This window comes from Hypanus sabinus, chromosome 14, assembly GCF_030144855.1.
Source record: "Hypanus sabinus isolate sHypSab1 chromosome 14, sHypSab1.hap1, whole genome shotgun sequence".
Lineage (NCBI taxonomy): Eukaryota > Metazoa > Chordata > Chondrichthyes > Myliobatiformes > Dasyatidae > Hypanus > Hypanus sabinus.
Window position 1 is genome coordinate 92,508,121 of NC_082719.1, and position 20,231 is coordinate 92,528,351.

The 20,231-nt window shown below is 40.9% G+C and overlaps 1 protein-coding gene across 2 annotated transcripts in view; it reads right to left on the reverse strand.

The window, feature by feature from the left end:
• LOC132404986 (ankycorbin-like) overlaps nt 1–20,231 on the reverse strand; it is a 208,198-nt gene that overhangs the window by 82,487 nt on the left and 105,480 nt on the right. For both annotated transcript variants that reach the window (XM_059989643.1, XM_059989642.1), the window contains exon 3: nt 15,910–16,040. In XM_059989643.1, the coding sequence (XP_059845626.1) occupies nt 15,910–16,040 (131 nt within the window). The remainder of the gene's footprint in view (nt 1–15,909; nt 16,041–20,231) is intronic.

Here is a 20,231-nt window from a genome sequence, read left to right on the forward strand (position 1 = left end):
GCTTGTCTTGTTAATGGTTTGTACAGGTCAAATAATTACAGAGTGCATTGAGCTGGGATAAGGTAAAAGAATAACAATATAGAGTGGAAAAAGCTGCCAAAAAATTTTGCAGTATAGGTAAATGATGAAGTGCAAGATGATAACAAGGTAGATAGTGAGGCCAACTGTCTACTGGGCAGAAGGGAGTACATTTGGGATGGACTGGGATCTTTACTGAGGGAGTGAGAAGAAGTGTAGACAGAGTTCATAGAGAGGAATCAGCTTCTTGTGGTGTGCTGATCTGTGTCCACAACTCTGCAGTTTCCGGTGGTCATGGGCAGAGCAGTTGCCACACTGTCAAGTGGAGGAGTGAGGTTACTTGTTGGTCGAAAGCCAGTTCTACCGTGCCAGTCATCGTTTGGCTCATTTGAAATATGCAACAGCTCTTTCCTGTTGGTTGCCTTCTGTGCCATGGCACCAGTATCCAGTTTCAGGCACTTCAGGGGCATCAGAATAGCGTGTGCGGGAGGCTTGGCCCTTTTTCTTTCATCCCCAGGGCCTGCTTTAGGCTGAGGACATAACCAGTGCTGAAGAACTATTGGGAAAGTACGCCGCAGATATTTGGGGAGCCAATGAGCACTCTTGACTAAGCATGCTAAGTTTAGCTTTCTGAGGAAGTAGAGGCATTGGTGAGACTTCTTGGCCATAACATCAACCTGGTCGGACCAGGACAGGCTAATGGTGATATTCACACCTAGGAACTTGAAGCTCTCGACTCTCTCAATGTCAACACCATCGATATAGACAGGAACACGCGCACCACCCCTTTTCTGAATCAGTGGCCAACTCTTGTTTCGTTGACATTGAAGTTAAGGCCGTGGTCATGATACCATGTCATCAGGCTCTCTAACTCCTTCCTGTATTCTGACTCGTTATTTGAGACGAGGCCCACAGCAGTGTCATCATCTGAAAAACTGTAGATGGAGTTAGAGCAGAGCTCCCATTTATTAGTTTACAGGGAGTAGAAGAGGGGGCTGAGGATACAACACTATGGAGCACCAGTGTTTACAGTATTCATGGTAGAGATGCCGCCGCCTGCTCTTACTGATTGCGCTCTGTTGGTCAGCAAGTCAAGGATCTAGTTGCAGAGGCAGGCACTGACTCTCAACGCTGGGAGCTTGGTGATGTGTTTGTTTATTATGTGCATGTTTATCTCCATGCTATTTTTTAATCAGCTTACAATCTCTGAAAACTAACTTTGTCTCTAAAAATGTTTGTCATTTTGGCTACAACAACAAAACATTTTTTTTTGTCTAATCTTGCAAACCAGTCAATCCACTGTATGTATGCTGTTTCAAGATATCTTTCCACTGGGAAAAATAAACAAAGGTTTTAAAACATGAACGGCCAAGTCCAAGGAGAGCTTCTGTCCTGCGGCTGCAACTCTCTTGTATGATAAAGGTGATCTTCACAACCTACCTCATCACGATCCTTTCATCCTCGTGCATACCTGCACTCTCTCTGAAATGGTAACACTTTAGATACAACACTGAGTCATGTCGTCTGCAGAAATTATCTGATGACTCAGCAATAACTGGGTGTATTAAGGGATGATGGGAGAATGAACACAGGGCCCCCGGTGAGGGACTTTGTCAAATGGGGCAAGCTGACTCATCTGCAGCTCAATATCAGTTAAACAAATAAGATGGTGACGACCAAGCCTGCACTGCTCCCTGTTACTATTGTTGGTGAGGACGTGGGTGGGTGAGGACCTACAGGTACCTGGGGGGCACCTGGATAACAGACTAGAATGGAGCACCAATGCAGAAGCTGTGTACAAGAAGGGCCAGAGTCGCCTCTAATTCTTGAAGAGACTGAGGTCCTTTGGAGTATGCAGGCCTCTCCTTCACATGGTCTGTTGTCACCAGTACAATTTTCAATGCAGTGGTGTGCTGGGGCAAAGGCATCAAGATGGGTGATGCCAACAGGCTCAATAAACTGATTAGAAAGGCTGGCTCTGTTTAGGAGTCAAACTGGACACACTGCAGGCTATGTTAGAACAAAGGACCCTATGGAAAATTCTGGCATTTCTGGAAATTGATTCTCACCCTCTGCATGCCACCTTGGCTGAACAGAGAAGTATTATTATTAATAGCCTAAGACAACTGCGCTGCTTCAAAGAGCACTATACAAGGTCATTCTTAACCTCAGCTATTGAGTCAACCTATCGCCGAGGAAGTGATGACCCCCTCTTGTTAAACTGTTTGAGATAACTTATTTTTATTCTTTCTTACTTGCCTTCTGATATTTCTATATCTGTGCACTTGCAATGCCACTGTGACACCATAATTTCCTTTGGGATTAATAAAGTATCTATCTATCTATCCATATCCTGTTACCGATTTTCCCTTGCACCAGCTCAGAGCAATTAAGTTTTTTTTTAAAATGAGCTGTATGGATGGCATGCACAACCAAGTTTTTCACTGCATCTCGGTATGTGTGATAGTAATAAACCAATTCCTCTGCAGACTGCATTACATAACCTTGTAAGGCTCTGCCTCAGGCCAATCTCAGATTAGTTCATCCATCAACCTTTGGAATATACTTGGAACTGATGTTGTTCCAACCAGGTCTATTGTACTGGGATTGTACTAGGCAAGGGCCTCTCAGAGTACTGCTTCGAGTCTTTGCCTAACTCAATCAGCTGCTGATCATGTGGACAAATCAAGATCATCTTAAAGTTCAAAGTAAATTTATTATCGAAGTACATATGTCACCATATACAACCCCGGGATTCATCTTGTTGTGGGCATTCACAGGAAATACAAAGAAACCAAATGGAATCTGTTCTCCTAGCCAAGCTAACAAATCAGAGGTCATAAAGTCGTAGAACACTACAGCACAAAAGCATATGCCGTTAAGCTAATCTAGCCATGCCAAACTGTTCAGGTATGGGGTACACATCTGCCTTTGCTTCTCTGTTAGATACAATTTTCCAGTTGCCGCAGATCCTGATAGTGAAGAGAGAGGGCACTACAAGAACAAATGCAGCATCCCAGTCAGAAAGCTGAACCAATTCCAGCAGTAGCTTCCCTGCATACTCTGTGGTAAAGCACATGCTCTGAAGAACCAATGTGTTCCAACTGGGGTAACATTGGCTTTCATAGTTTGAATGCTTCCAAGTTCACCTCAAAATACCTCGGGACACACGTCACATTCTGCTTTTACAGACAGCCCTGTTAATCTCGTCATCTACTTTTCAGCTCCTACCTATCAATTTTGATCCTTGCCCTGGAACAACCATAAAACTTTGTATATTCCCATAACCTTGACTCTTTTATAGCTACATTGGAGGAAGGAAATGGAAGATTCCATTTGGCCAATGTCACTGCCCTCACTCCATCAACAAAATCAATTTCCACTAATACATCCTTGATTCAGTGTACAATGATGTACGGAAAGGTTTAGTTCAATTCTGACAAAGTGAACTGTCCATACGCTTCAGCTTGGTCATCACCACCTTCACCTAAGCTGATGTGAACAGCTCCCCTCACTTTTATCCCAGCAGGTTTCAGTTTGCTCAGTTCCCTGCTTTTGTTTACAAATGCACCTTTGACAGAGAGCTGCTCAATAGAGGCAGACAGACTCTGTATCTGCTGTATTAGTCCAATGGTGCACATTACTACAATCATAACAATTCCCCTTTACCTCCCTGGGTCCTTTCCTCCTTCCCCTTCTCCTATGGTCCACACTCCTCTTCTATCAGAGTCCTTGCTGTCTAGCTCTTTACCTTTCTTACCCACTTGGCTTCACCCATCAGCTTAAGCTATCTTCCCATCCCCTCCCCTCACCTTTCTATTGTGGCTTCTTCCTCCCCTCCTTCTCAGTCCTGAAGAAGTGTCTCGGCCAAAAACATCGACAGTTTATTCATTTCCAAAGATGCTGTCTGACCTGCCGAGTTCTTGCAGCGTTTTGTGTATGTTGCTTTAGATTTCCAGTGTCTGCTGAATTTCTTGTGTTTATGAATTCCCCTTCAAGTTTCTTTTCCCTTTTCACAGTGGTAACACATGACTAGGCATGACAGCGTGATTTCTCTGATCAGATTTCTTCTTCTTCTTCAGCCCTTTACCCTTTCTACTTATCACCTCCCAGCTTCTCTCCCACAAACCTACCTTCCTCTTCACCTGGCTTCACCTATCACCTGCCAGCTTGTACTCCATCTCCCCCAGCTTCTTTCCCCTTTCTTTTCCAAGTCCCAATGGAGGGTCTCAGCCCAGAGCTTCAACTGTTTACTCCCTTCCATGGATGCAGGCTGCCCTGCTGAATTCCTCCAGTATTTTGTGTGTGTGTTGCTCTGGATTTCTTTTGCGTTTATGAACAGTGGATAACATCGCCAATCCACTCCTTACTTAGAAACCATCTCCAACCTACCAAATCCATGATTGTAAATCAATTTATTTTTTGCTATGTAGTGTGGAGTAGTGAAAGTCATGCATTCCACACTTTGCAATTCCACAACAGCACTCAGCATTTCCAAGCTTGTACAATACTTGCAGTTTTCACCAATCCATTGCAGATCTGCAGGCTTCAGCTGGATACTGATTCAGACTTCACACTTGTAAGGTACAAGGAGGACAGTGGATATTTTAACTAGTTTAATTAACATGATAAGACTGAGTAACACAGCAATTAAACACGCCCTTTGATCCACAGAGTGCATGCTTACCATCAAACACCCAGTTACATGAACCCTTCTTTATTCTCTTCACATTCGCAACTACCAACCTGTATGTCTTTGGAAACCAAAGCAGCAGGAAACCCGCATAGTCACAGAAAGAGCATGCAAACTCCACCTGGGCATCACAGGGGGCACAGACCAAAACCAGTTGCTGGAGCTGCGGAAGTTGCTATACTTGTTGCATCAGCCTCCTGTTATCTTTGGTTTGGATGGAAGCAGCAAGAGTTAAAATCACTGGGGTTTAAGCTCATACAGATGAGAACAAAATGGATGACTTCTTTTCTTCTATTTTATTTGCAACAGAAAACTGCTTGATCCATTCTAAATGCTCAACCCATTACCTGAATAAACTGAAAGAATGTACAACACAGAACTGTTCAATCCCATCAGCCCATGATGTTGTTCCAACCTTATAACTTACTCCAGGAGTAATCTAATGCTTCCTTCCAGTACGGCTCATTTTTTCCTTTCATCCACTTATCAAACTAAGGAATTCTTAAACGCTTCTAATGCAGGAGCTCTCAACCTTTCTAATGCCATGGACCAATACCATTAAGCTGGGTCCAGGGACTCCAGGTTGGGAACCTCTGCCAACATATTTGCCTTCACCACCACAATTGGCAATACATTCTATGCATCCAGTACTTCATGTTTAAAAACCTACGTCTGACATCTCCCTTGTACTTTCCTTCAATAACCTTAAAATTATGCCCTCTCTCACCCAAGACATGCCCTCTTCTCATTTTTACACTCAGGAAAAAGGTTCAGAAGCCTGAAAGCATACACTCAGTGACTCAGGAACAACTTCTTTCCCTTAGCAATCTGATTTCTGAATGGACATTGAAACTATCACCACCTCATTACTTCTTTTATTAATGGTTTTGCATTACTTATTTAACTATTAGATATTTATATATACATTTACTGTAATTCAGTTTTTTCCCAATATTATCATGTATTACAACGTACTGCTGCTGCAAAGTTAACATATTTCACGACATATGCTGGTGATATGAAACCGGATTCTGATTAGTTATTTCTGTCTTGGGAAAAAGATGCTGCTTGTGCACCTTATCAATGCCTCTTCCTTATACATCTCTACCTAGCCACTTCTCATCTTCCTACACTTCGAAGAGAAAAGCTTGCTCAACCTTCCCTCAGAAGACATGCTCTCTAGTCCAGGCAGCATCTTGGTAAATCTCTGCACCTTTCTAGAGCTTCAACTTCCCTCCTATAATCTTTAGTGTCATAGGTAGTCATTTTGACTTGACTAGGTCACAACACAATTTATACTAAAGCAATGAAATTCAACTCACTGAAAACCAGCTTAATTGCAGTAAACCTATGGCACATGAGATGGGTCAACCTAGCCCATACTTACTAGTCTGACAGCCCCTTTTAGCACCCTATGACTTACATCACATTAGCTACCCTCACTGTAGGTCTAGCAAAAGCTACTAAAACTAACCGTTGTTCAAAGAATGCTGATTTTGCTGGACGCCAATGACCAATTAGTGAAAATCTGCGGATGCTGGAAATCCGAGCAACATACACAAAATGCTGGAGGAACTTGGCAGGCCAGGCAGCATCTATGGAAACCAGGAACGGTCGATGTTCCGGGTCGAAACCTTTTGGAAGTCTTGCCGAAGGGTTTCGGCCAGAAACGCTGACTGCTTTTTTTCCCGTAGATGCAGCCTAGCCTGCTGAGCTCCTCCAGCATTTTGTACGTTTTGACTACCAAATAGTGTCTCTTGGCCATTAACCCAATCTGCCCCCCCCCCCCACCCATTGATGTTAAGTGTCTGAATTTTGCTTCCACGGTAAAAAAAATTATTTAAAAAAAACCCCAGAAATTATGATGTTCAAATGGTATTTTTTAATAATGTTTCCTGTACTTCAATGGTCATTTCTGGTAAACATCCAAACTCTCCTGCTGAATTAGAGAGAACATTAAATCTGTCTTGAAGTTTAAATTGATCACAGCTCAGAACTACACATATTTTGGCAGAATTGGAATATCTGTTTGAGAAATTATCGTACAAAAGGATACCCAAAAACTTCACAATCAGATATCAAAGCATTCCAAAGTGATGGGAGCTTGAATGCTCAAAATTCATATTCCCCCCTTTTGAATTTATTGTAGCAGAAACATAAAATAGAGTTAAAATACAAAGTTCTTCTTTTACCTGTATACAATTCAGTGTTTTGATGAAATGGGCTATTTCAATAATATTATATGGCATTAAACACCCCACTGAACTGAATGGGGATCCAATTTGGAATGGCATATACTGATTTACCTAAAAATGTAGTTATTCATTAGCCATCATCTCACCTCCATGCCAAGGCTATTGTATAAATACAATACACAAATAGTGACGTGCAATCAGCTAATATTCATTTTCCTCAGCCAGTATCAAAGAAAACAGTTCAAATGTCACTGACTAATTGCAGCATGCGAACTTTACATGAATGTCAACTTTCACGTCTCTGCTAGAGGTCAGTTATGACTCAGTTCAGAACCTGCATTTATATTTGTGTTAATAGCACTAAGTAGTGAACCAGTGGATTTTAAGGAAACATAATTTAGACCAAAATGACATCTGAACCACATATTAAAAGATGAAAAACTGCAAAGGAGTGAATTCAGAGCAATTCTGAAGTAATGAATAATTTTAGAGTACTACATAAGTGCTCTAGAGATATATTCTGCACCACAAAAATTGATGTAATCTCAGAATACCTTCAATTCAATGTTAGCCTCACTACATTGTTCTTTTAACAGCACTTGAAAAGTACTCACATTCATCCTCTATTACATGCAAAAGAATATCTGACTGCTTATATTTACATCCTCTGGTTCCAAACCTGTCTGGAGTGAACTATTTGCCCAGATCAAATTTCTCAATCTCTTTCATTACCAAATTATTCATCTTAATATGTTTCATTTTCCAATGAGAATCAGCCCAGCCTTTTTTCATTTACAGAATATACTTCAAGGTTCAAGATACATTTATTATCAAAGTACACAAGCAGTATACAGCCATGATCCGCCTTCTCTAGATAGTCACCGAAAAAGAAAACCACGGAAGCTGTACAAAGTAAAACATCACCACCCCACATGTAGAAAAACAAATCACGCAAACGACAAGAATTTCAAACCCTAACCACAACCCCACCGCTCACACCATGCGAAAAAAGCTAAACAAACTGCACAAACAGGTGAAAACACAGAATATAAACTTTCTTCAACTTTGTAACTTTTCAAGATAAACATTACTATGAAAGTATTAGATGAGAACAGAAGATGAAGGTTTGGGTATGAACTTTACTTCAGCAGTAAAATTATAACCTTATTAAACTTGCTCTCCATTCTCTGGGAATCCAGTACCTTTAGCCCCCTTTCCTACATACCAACTGTCCTGATCAAGGGCTTGGTGCAAAACATCAACCTTTTAGTCTCGTCCAGAGATGCTGCCTGGGTGGGTGGGTGGGTGAGTGAATCTCAAGATTATTAGCAGTTGTAAGATCTCTTGTGTTTATGAAGTTATGATGGCTTTTGTTTATTTCAGCATCATTATTAACTACACAACAGATCTTCAACACAAGCCCAAAAGCGTGCAGAAAATCCAAGCGCACAAAGTCACCTACAGTCTCCATGTTAAAGTCTGCAATAATCAGATTCCCATGTGATGATCTGTTGCTCTCTGAATCAGATACCTCAAGACACATACTTAACTACTTATCTCTGGCAGTCGCCAAAAGAGGAAGAAAATTAACCAGTCATGATGTCAGATACCTCAAACATATGACTTTGCCGCTTGTCTGTGGGATGTGAACAATGATATTTTTCTCAGTGCAAAGGTCACATGCCTAATATCGGACCAACACACACAAGATGCTGGAGGAAGACAGCAGGCCAGGCAGCATCTACGGAAAAGAGTACATTCGACGGAAGGGTTTCAGCCTGAAACATCGACTGTACTCTTTTCCATAGATGCTGCCTGGCCTGCTGAGGTCCTCCAGCATTTTGTGTGTATTTCCCGGATTTCCAGCATCTGCAGATTTTCTCTTGTTTGCGATTGGACTAATATCTGACCATTTGTTTCTGCAAGATATTGCGATCCGTTTATTCTTAACTAACGCAGACACCGTTTTTAGTTTCCCAGTTCCCTTTTATAAAGATGGGCTATTGCTTACACAAATAATACAATGCAGACAACTTACATTGTTGGCTTTATTGTGGCTTTTGTAGTCATAATGAATTACATCAGTGGAAATGTACTAAGTGTTTAAAGGTACACATTTATGCCACATCCATCTGGTCAGACAGCAGAGGACTTAACAGTCCATACCACAATTCTGGCTCTAGTTAAGTATTCAGAACATTGTTTTACCGGGTGTGCCCTTCAAATAAGGTTAAAGGAACAAAGCAGCTTTGTACTGTGAAAGCAAAAGGCAACAGAAGTACCAGAACTGTTTAAAAACAGATAGAACCAACAACCGAAGAGTTCACAGAAGCCACAGCATGTTTTATTCAACGCTAGTTTAAAATCTGTGATGTAAAATTAAAATTTAGTTTGTTTATCACTTTACTAAGTGGAATATATCATACTTGTAATGTGTAGATTAAGATATCTTTTCTTTATTGAAGGCCCCGTGTTAAGCATAAAGACATGGTGTAGCGGTGTGCTACATGCAGCGCTAAAATTACGACACGGAGTCGGTAACTGCAGTCGAAGGAAAAAACTTTATTCGAAATCTTCAGCCTCACTTTTAAGCCTCACTCAACCTGCCCCCCATGGCGCAGAGGCTCCAAAGCTCTGTGCTCGCAAACCCCCGTAGGCCATCTAATTGTGAGTCAGTTCGGATGTGCCAGGAAAAGGGTCACCACAATGGCACACTTTAAAAACTCACTTGATGGTGTCACGTTTAGGTTCTAAAAAAATTGCAACAAAGAAAATCCTTCAGCAAGTGAAATGAGTTTGCTAGTTCTGACTTTGAGCTGAGGCATAAAAAGTATGTCAGAAACATGCAAATATATGGTAGCTTGGTTGATCGCTGAGCTTGGCAAAATGTTTGAAGAAGTTTTGGTTCCAATCGAGAAGCCATCATCAGTGCGCGGTTGAGGGTGTTGTCTCCTCCGAATGCCATCTTATATACTCCTCTGGGGTCTGGATGGATAGTGATTAGACATCGTGATCTGTTTGGGTGGTTCAGCAGTAGGAGATTTTGATTGGCTAGCTTCGAGGGAGGCCCTCTGGAAGTGTTTGTCCTGATCCCGAGATTACTGCTGACATCTTTGTTTCTCTTTTCCCTGTAATGGTTCATATTCTGGATATATGTCGATGAGCCTGTAGAGAACCACGCTTCGAGAAATTCTCGTGCTTTTCTTGCTCTTATTGGAGTCAAATACATGTATGTAAATGTACACATACAAACACACAAATCACGAAATCATTGCAAGGAATCAAAAATATTATAAGGACGATTAAATTATAAGGGGAGAAAGTGGTTAAAGTAATCCACAGATACATAACCGAAGCTTACATTTCATTGTAGGTTGTGGAAGTGTGTGGTGCATTTAGAGTCATAGAAAAGCACAGCACAGAAACAGGTCTTCCAGTCCTTCTAATCAATGTCAAATTATTTAAAGTCTACTCCCATTAACCTACACCTGGACCACAGCCCTCCATACTTCTCCCATTCAGGTATCTATCCAAACTTCTCTTAAACAGTGGAATTGAGCACAGATCCTCCAGTCCCAGTAACATCCTTGTGGTGCATTTGAGCAATAATATTCATTTAAAATTTACCTTGGGCTCTTTGCAATGCTGGAAAATAAGGAATTCTGCAGTTCTAGCTCCGAAATTTTACACAATATGCACAAATTGATAATTACAGAAAAGCAATTGAAATGTCAGGGATTGCCATACTAATAACAGAAAACACATTTGAAAAAGTTTCAAATATGAATTTGTGGTTAAGAAGGATTATGGTGCATTGGCCTTCATCAATCGTGGACTTGAATTTAGGAGCCAAGAGGTAATGTTGCAGCTATATAGGACCCTGGTCAGACCCCACTTGGAGTATTGTGCTCAGTTCTGATCGCCTCACTACAGGAAGGATGTGGAAACCATAGAAAGGGTGCAGAGGAGATTCACAAGGATGTTGTCTGGATTGGGGAGCATGCCTTATGACAATAGGTTGAGTGAACTTGGCCTTTTCTCCTTGGAGCGAAGGAGGATGAGAGGTGACCTGATAGAAGTGTGTAAGATGACAGGCATTGATCCTGTGGATAGTCAGAGGCTTTTTCCTAGGGATGAAATGGTTGCCACAAGAGGACACAGGTTTAAGGTACTGGGGAGTAGGTACAGAGGAGATGTCAGGGGTAAGTTTTTTTTAAATGCAGAGAGTGGTGAGTGCATGGAATGGGCTGCCGGCAACGGTGGTGGAGGCGGATATGATAGGGTCTTTTAAGAGGCTTTTGGATAGGTACATGGAGCTTAGAAAAATAGAGGGCTGCAGGTAAGCCTAGTAATTTCTAAGGTAGGGACATGTTCGGCATAACTTCGTGCTGTAGGTTCTCTATTTTTCTATGATTTTGCTCTGAGCTTTTTCGCCAAATTTTCATCATTTTCTGCATTCACCATATCTCTGAACCTTTGCTTTAAAATTTATTCTTCAGCTGTTCAGTATCTTTCCCAACTTAAAGATAAAGATTTCAAAAATTAACTTTATTTGTCACATGCACATCAAAATGTACAGTGAAATGTGTCACTTGCATCTAATTAAATCTGTGAGGATTGTGCTGGGCAGTCAGCAGGTTTCCGGCACAAACACAGCAAGCTCATAATTCACTAATACTAACTGTCCATCTTTGGAATAAGACCGTAAGAGATAGGAGCAGGATCAGGCTACTTAGCCCATCGAGTCTGCTGTGCCATTCCACCATTCCTGAGCCCGGATCCCACTCAACCCCACACGCCTGCATTTTCATCATATCCTTTGATGTCCTGACCAATTAGCAAACTATCAATTTCCACCTTAAATATATCCACGGTCTTGACCTCCACTGCAGTCTGTGGCAGAGCATTCCGCAGATTTACTATCCACTGGCTAAACAAAAAAATCCTCCTTACCTCTGTTCTAAAAAGTTGCCCTCAGTTTTGAGGCTCTGCCCTCAGGTTCTGGATATCCCCTCCACAGGAAACATCCTCTCCATATCCACCTTGTCTAGTCCTTTCAACATTTTTGATCCCTACGTATTCTTCTAAATTCCAGTGAGTACAGGCCCAAGGCTGCCAAATGCTCCTCATATGTTAACCCTTTCATTCCTGGAATCATCCTCGTGAACCTCCTCTGGACTCTCTCTAATGACAACACAACCCTCCTGAGATACGGGGCCCAAAGCTGTTGACAATACTCCAAGTTCGGCCTGACTAGTGCCTTATTAAACCTGTTTTTATATTCTATTCGCCTTGAAATAAATGCCAACACTGCCTTCTTTACCACAGACTCAACCTGCAAATTAACCTTCTGGGTGTCTTGCACAAGGATTCCTAAGTCCCTCTGCACCTCTGATGGATGAATTTTCTCCCCATTTAGGTAACAGTCTGCACTGTTCCACTGTTCCTTTTACCAAAAAAAAATGTATTGTCATACACGTCCCAACACTGTATTCCACCTGCTACTTTTTTGCCCATTCTTCCAATTTGCCCAAGCCCTGCTGCAATTGTATTGCTCCCTCAGCACTACGCATCCCTCCAATGGGACAAAACTGGAGCACCTGGAGAAAACCTATGCTGTCATGGGTCTCCATACAGACAGCGGTGGGAATTAAACCCCGACCGTCCAGCTGATGCTGCAAAATCCTGTGCTACCACGTCACTAATCAAACAGACTAGCAGCACAGTAGCACAAGTTCAAAATCATAGAGTCATCAACAGGCCATTAGAATCAAATGTCAGCTATTTCTCCAGTCTCTATATAAAAAGAGCAGTGAAGCAGAAGGACTCATTTGCACACCCAACCAATTTTATGCTGGTAAAGAACGGAGTGCCACATTAATTAATTATGTAATTTCAGTATTGAATATTCTATATAATGAGGTTCCTTATTATAATTCTGCAGTTTGAGACCAAGCCAAACTATAACCTTAACGTCATCTCTGATGCAGGAGTAAAGTTATCACGCTGCAGCCACACGTTTGAAAGACCTGGATAGAATGGAAATGCAGAGAATGTTTCCAATAGTGGGAGAATCTAGGACCGGAGGACACAGCTTCAGAAAAAAAAGATGTCCATTTAGAATAGAGATGAGGAGGAATTTCTTTAGCTGGAAGGTGGTGAATCTTTGGAATGAATTGTCACACACAGCTGTGGAGTCTGAGTCATTGGGCATATTTAAAGTGAAGGTCGATAGGTATTTCATATTGCATTCAGTGAATGTCCTCCCCAACATCCAGTTTCCCCACCATCGAGGGTCATCTTTAAAAGGTGATGTCTCAAGAAGGTGGCATCCGCCATTACAGATCCTCACCATCCAGGACATGCCCTCTTTTCATTATTACCATCAGGGAGGTGTTTCAGGAGCTTCAACAATGATTTAGGAACAGCTTCTTTCCCCTTGCCAGATTTCCGAGTGGTCCTCACGAAATTGCGCTCTCTTTACATTATTTATTTTTAATGTATTTTTATTCTAACTTACAGTAATTTTTAAGCATCGCACTGTACTGCTGCTGCAAACCAACAATTTTCTCAACACATAATAAACCTGATTCTGATCTCATTCACTCCAGGGGAACAAAGCAAATGAAGTAACTTAAAAGAAACTAGTTAAAGATTCTGCCCTGAGGAACTTCTGCAGAGATACATTGATCCTGGAATGACTGAACTTTAACAAGCACAACTTTCTCTTTGGGTGTAGACCGACACAGCCAGTGAAAAGTTTCTCTCAATTCTCATTAATCTGAATGTTATAAGGTCTCCGTCAACGCCCATCTTTATGTCAATTCAGTCACTTTCACCTCAGTAAAAGAACTCATCTCTTAGATCTTCTCTTGATATCTCTGAGTGCACATTGTTCAGCAGGAGGTCATGGATGATGCTTACAGCAAAAGTTCTTCAACACACAACTACAATTATGTCTGGGATGTACACACTTAGTGGCCACTTTATTAGGTACACCTGCTTGTTAATGCAATTATCTAATCAGCCAATCACGTGGCAGCAACTCAATGCATACAAACATGAAGACATGGTCAGCAGCTTCAGTTGTTGTTCATACCAATCATCTGAACGGGGAAGAAATGTGATCCAAGTGACTTTAACTGTGGAATGATTGTTGGTGCCAGACAGGGCAGTTGGAGTATCTCAAAAAAACTGCTGACCTCCTGGGATTTTCACACTTAAGTCTCTGGAGCTTATAAAGAGTGGTGCAAAAAGCAAAAAGGTGAGCAGCAGTTCTGTGGGTGAAAATGCCTTGCAAATAAAGAGAGGTTAGTGGAGAATGGCCAGACTGGATCAAACAGGAAGGTGACGGTAACTCAAATAACCACGTTACAACAGTGGTGTTCAGAAGAGCATCTCTGAACGCACACGTCAAAGTGGACGGACTACAGCAGCAGAAGACCACACCCGGTACCTAATAAAGTGGCCACTGTGTGTAAGTCAACTGTAACACTCTGACCTGTGTTGTGTGTTTTTCCCAAGGTACAACTGGCTACATTTTCTTAAATTCTACTAAACGTCTGAAGGTGAGGTATCAGTCTTCAATGACATGCGTAGCTTTAAATAAGTGATTGCGTTTCACTTCTTAAAATAACCTGTCACTACTTTTTAAATTCAACTCCATCCCAGTGATGGTGGGAATGTCCATGAGATTAGCTATAAGACCATAAGATATAGGAGCAGAATTGGGCCACTTGGCCCATCGAGTCAGTGCTGCCATTCAATCATGGTAGACTTATTATCCTTCTCAACCTCGTTCTTCTGCTTTCTCCCTGTAACCCTTGACAACCTTACTATTCAAGAGCCTATCAACCTCTGCTTTATAAATACGCACAAAGGCTTGGCCTCCACAGCTGCCTGTTGCAATTAATTCCACAGATTCACTACTCTCTGGCTAAAGAAATTCCTTCTTATGTCTGTTTGAGAGAGGTGTCGTCCTATTCTGAGACTGTGCACTCTGGTCCTAGACTCCCTCACTGCAGGAGATGTCCTCTTCACATCAACTCTATCTAGGCCTTTCATTATTTGGTAGGGTTTAATGAAATCCACCCCTCATTTTTCTAAATTCCAGTGAGTACAGGCCTAGGACCACCAAACACTCCTCATATGTTAATCCTTTCATTCCGGGGATCATTCTCGTGAACCTCATCTGGACTCTCCTCAATGCCAGCCCATCTTTTCTTAGATAAGGGGCTCAATACTGCTCTCAATACTCATAAAACCCTGACCTGATCTGACATTTTTCTAAATTCTGGCTGTAGAGTAAAAGTGACAAGGTGAAGCTTTTTTATAAAAGCGAGTGAAGCGGTGCTCTGTGCTGTTGGTTTCTTTGGAAAAGAGAGGATAGGAGCTCAGTAACTGCATGGGGTAATATTTAATGGTTACTGCAATAAATCACATTTACTACAAAGGCAGTTTTAAATAAGATTTTTGCAATATATACAAAAATTGGCACTACTATACTTCAAAATGCCATATTTCATTGCAATACAACTAGCAATGCAGATTAATTTATATTAAACAATGTTAGGCATCAATGCCAATGAAGCAGAATTTACAAGGGAATCAATAATTTCACAATATGATTGCAGCAATTTGCAACAATGAATGTGTCACTGCCAGAAACTACCCGCCCCCCAAATCAGATATGTGGATAGTTTAGAATCTGAGACTAGGAATGATAGAAGCCACAGATTTATTATCTACATTAACATTTAGCTCTAACCAAGATGCATCATTATCAAAGCAGCAACTCCGGCCTTGTTTTCTACAACTAAAAGTTGTAGAAAAATACAGCAGTAAAGACACACCAATTAAAAGGAAGTATTTAAAAATAAATAGGGCAATTTAAAACAAGGATTTTTACAAAGGTTGATAACCAAAACAAAAATAATCCCTCCCTCCCCCTCCCCCACCAAACAGACTTTTAAATGCAGGGGTGGCGGTATTCGATTCACTTACGCAGATTTCCCCTCGCCATCCAGCTTGACGGGACTGGTCCCTTTTTTGCCCAAGAGAGCTGCCACTTTCTCGGCATCGCCATGCTCCACAGCTTGCAGTAGTCGCTCATCATTTTTGTTCCACTCATGTACCTGCAATGCAGAAAGAAAAGCTGAATGAGTGCGGAGATACAGGATTGTGTGTTCAGGCACTTAAAACAACTCAGACACAAGCAATACATTAATCAGAAACCTAATTCGAAGAATCGGATGCACATCCGTGTGACAGGTTTTAGATTTTCCCTCCCAGGTCCCAAATATTTGAAAAGGAAGCTGAATGAAAAGACCTTACAGTTGACACACATATCTAGACAAAAGAATTTCAGATCCTGCAAGGCATTCTCCATAAAAACGTTTAGCTGCACTAGTGAGAGACCCATCACATTGCACATGCTGCACCGCGAATGCCACTGAAAACTGCTGACATCAGCTGCTTAAGATACTGACTGGCTCTCTGCCCAAGCCAATCCTGTGGGAATAGCATTATGAATTTCTGTGCAAGGAGGTTGCGAAGACTCAAAGGCTGATAAGAGAACTTTGTCTATAATTGCCAATGTATTTTCCTATTCTGATTAATGCAAATACTTCTTCAGATTTCGTACCCTGCATTTTGATTTATTTAACACCTGCCCAACACAACACCTGATGTAATAAAATAACATGACAGGAGTAGAGATTCTGCATCCAAGCTTGTAATTTAATTGAGATTTCAAAGTGTCATCATAGTTATAGTCAGATAATGCTTATATTAATTCAGAGATTCTGCAGATGCTGGAAAGCTTGACCAACAACTCCAAAATGCTGGACCATTCAGCTGGTCATGTAGCACCTACTGTATGGAGAGGAATAAATACTCAGGCTGGAGGAACAACACCTCACATTCCATCTTGGTAGCCTCCAACCTGATGGCATGAATAGCGTTTCTTCCCCCAACTTCTGATCATTTCTCCCCCGTCCCCCTTCTCTCTTTTCTCAATGCCCCTTGTGCCTCCACTCTCACCCCTTCTTGTCATCTCCTTCTGGTTCCACCTCCTCCTCTTTCTTCCATGGTCCACTGTCCTTTCCTATCTTTTTCCTCTTCTACCTATCCCCTCCTGGCTTCTTTAACTCTCCTCCCTTACCCACCATCCCCTTTACCTGGTCTCAACCATCACGAGCTAGCTTGTACTCCCCTCCCCCTTCCCCACCCCCTCTTTATGACTTCCAGCCTTCATTAGAAGCAGTCCTGTTATTCTGGCTTCTGCTGCCTTCCTTTCCAGTACTAGTCAAGGGTCTGAACCCAAATCATCGACTGTTTGTTCCCCTCTCCTGAATCTGCCCAATATAATGAGTTCCTCCAGCATTTTCTATGTTGCCCATGTTAATTCATAGGCTGTTAAGCATATAATCAGTCCACATATGGCACCTTCCATGGACTACTAATGGGCTTGTCCAAAATAAAACCTTATTTCTTTATTCCTAACCATTGCTGAAAGACTAGAGGTTTTTCAGATTATCTGTTTTCTATACAAGCCCAATTTTCTCTCAATCCATTTAATTTTACTAGTAACATAAGAGCATGCTAACATCACTAATAGTACCATAACTTCAAATTGTTTCAGATTTATCTATTTTGTGAAATGAGCCAAGTTCAAACAAAAAGAATTCAAGTTATTTATTAGTTTCCAACAAACTGCCCCACTATAATTAGCCATCAACATTCTAAGCTATGATGACAACGAATGAGATGGGCCAAGGTGACTGTTACCATCATTCATTAATCTCTTAAATTAAAAAAAGCACACTGCAAGGTCAAGATGCAAATCAACTCAGATCATATCATACAATATTCATTCACATGAATCAACGCTGAAAACTCTTTATGACTTCCAGCCTTCATTAGAAGCAGTCCTGTTAAGAACTGTTGAGAAACAGTCTGCAGTGGTGGGTTGCGGAAAGTACTTTGTAACATTAGCAGCAGCAATTGTGAAGATCCTTGAACAATAGTACAAAAGTTCATTCCCATAACCCTATTAACTGAGTTTCTAAACTGATTCATATCATTGTGAAGACACAGTGAAAGGTTAAAAAAAAGTTTATTAAAAAGAATCACTCCAAGGATGAATTTTTGAATCTTAATCATCTGGTTTCAGAAACACCAAAGCCAACTTGACATTGTACTGAATACAAAATGAAACAAACTGCAGCTGTTGGAAGTCTGAAATAAAATTCTGGAAACAGCCAGCCAGGTTGCATCTGAGGGGGAGAAAAAACAGAGCTAACATTTCAAGTGAAGACTTTTTAAATCACACATGGGAAGGAGAGAAAAATATGATTAAGCTGCTGAGAGGGAGGAGTCTATTCTATACATCCCACTAAAGATCAATAGACATAGGTGCAGAATTGGGCCATTTGACCCATCAAGTCTGCTCTGCCATTCCATCATGACTTATATATTATTTCTCTCAACACCATTCGCAATCCTGCTCCCTTTACCTTTTGATGCCTTTATTAATCAAGGTCCTATCAACCTCCACTTTAAATATACCTAATGACTTGGCCTCCCCAGCCATACATAGTCATTCTAAAAAGATACCTAAAGCCTGGTCCCATCTGATAACTTAAAGCTACACCTTTGATCTGGAGAGAGCAATTGGAGTTGAAGGGGAAATTATTCAATCCAAGAAATTCAGATATGTGGCCCAGTTTGTTGGTGGAGGGAAATTGGTTAGGCCTGTGCTCAGGAAGCCAAGGACAGAGCCCTCAGACCATCCTGATGTGGAGTATAGGTGTGAAGTACAAAGTAGATTTATTGTCAAAGTACATATATGTCACCATACACAACCTTGACGTTCATTTCCTTGTGGGCATACTCAATAAATCTATAGAATAATAACCACAACAGGATCAATGAAAGACCGGCCGACTTGAGTGTTCAACCAGAGTGCAGCATACAACGAACTGTGCAAATACAAAAATAAATAATAAATTAGCAATAAATATTGGGATAAGTAAAGGGAATGAACATCCATGATAAAGATGAGCCTGGCAGGACCAGGGAAGAAGGAACTTCAGAACTGTAGACTGAACAGGACCAAGAGTTGACAGAACATTCAACAATTGTCCAAGTTCAAAAAAAAAACAAAGCACAAGAAGCAAAGTTAGTGACATGTAAGTACATTTTCTCAGAGCTTCAGAATAAATATACTTCTCTCCCTTATATTTTGGAGCAAAAGGTTTTTATGAACACATTTTTTTTAAAAAACAGGTCTTCCAATCAGAGTCTCTCCCTCAAATCCAAACTGAAAGCATGTGTGCTTCACCCATGATAACCTACTCTTTCAACATCTAACATTACGTGAGTAATCTTGAAGATAAATATCAAAGGCTGTCAGAGTTCATAGAAATGTACCAGACAAGTATTCAGGCATAATTAATTTGAATGAAGACATTGCATAAAACAAATCTGTTGCTATTCCCCCTACCAAATAAATAGTTTTAAAATGAGACTAACAACTAGTTATTTAAAGAAGTATGACATTATATGTGGCAGAATTGTTGGTCAAAGTTCTGGAGACCTCCCTCCTTTTTCACTGCATCCAATTATATTTTTAGCCCACAGAACAAGCAGACGAAAACTTGGCTAAACTTTTCATCCATTAAAAAAAGAAGCATTCAGCAATGTACCACTCCCTTGGTATTGTACTTGGAAAGTTAGCTTACAATGTGTGTTAGGAGCTTAAATGCTTAACTATCTAACTTGGAGCAGTATATGCTATTGACTAGCCAAGTTGGCACGGAGAAGAGGAAGGGATATTTTTTTTTCCCAAAGTAAAATGCTATTTATAGCATCTAAGGGTATTAATACTATATTAGGATGTTTTCAGCATTACCATAAGACCATTAGACATAGCAGCAGAATTAGGCCATTTGGCCCATTGAGTCTGTTCCGCCATTCCATCACGCTAATTTATTATTCTCAAACCCCTTCTCCCCATAACCTTTGATGCCCTTACTAATAATGAACTTATCAAACTTCATTTTAAATATCCCCAGTGACTTGGCCTCCACAGCTGTCTGAGGCAATCAATTCCACAAATTCACCAATGTCTGGTTAAAGAAGTTTAAATGGTACATGGTCACTGAATGAAAGCATGCTTTATTGGCTTTATATCTGCAACAATTCCCTAGCCCATGAACATGTATTTGCAGATCTCTTAGTTAACAGGATTTTAAAATTGCAATTCAGTAATGACATTTACATATGGCCCTATACAAGACATTCAACAGTTTCCGAAAATTATC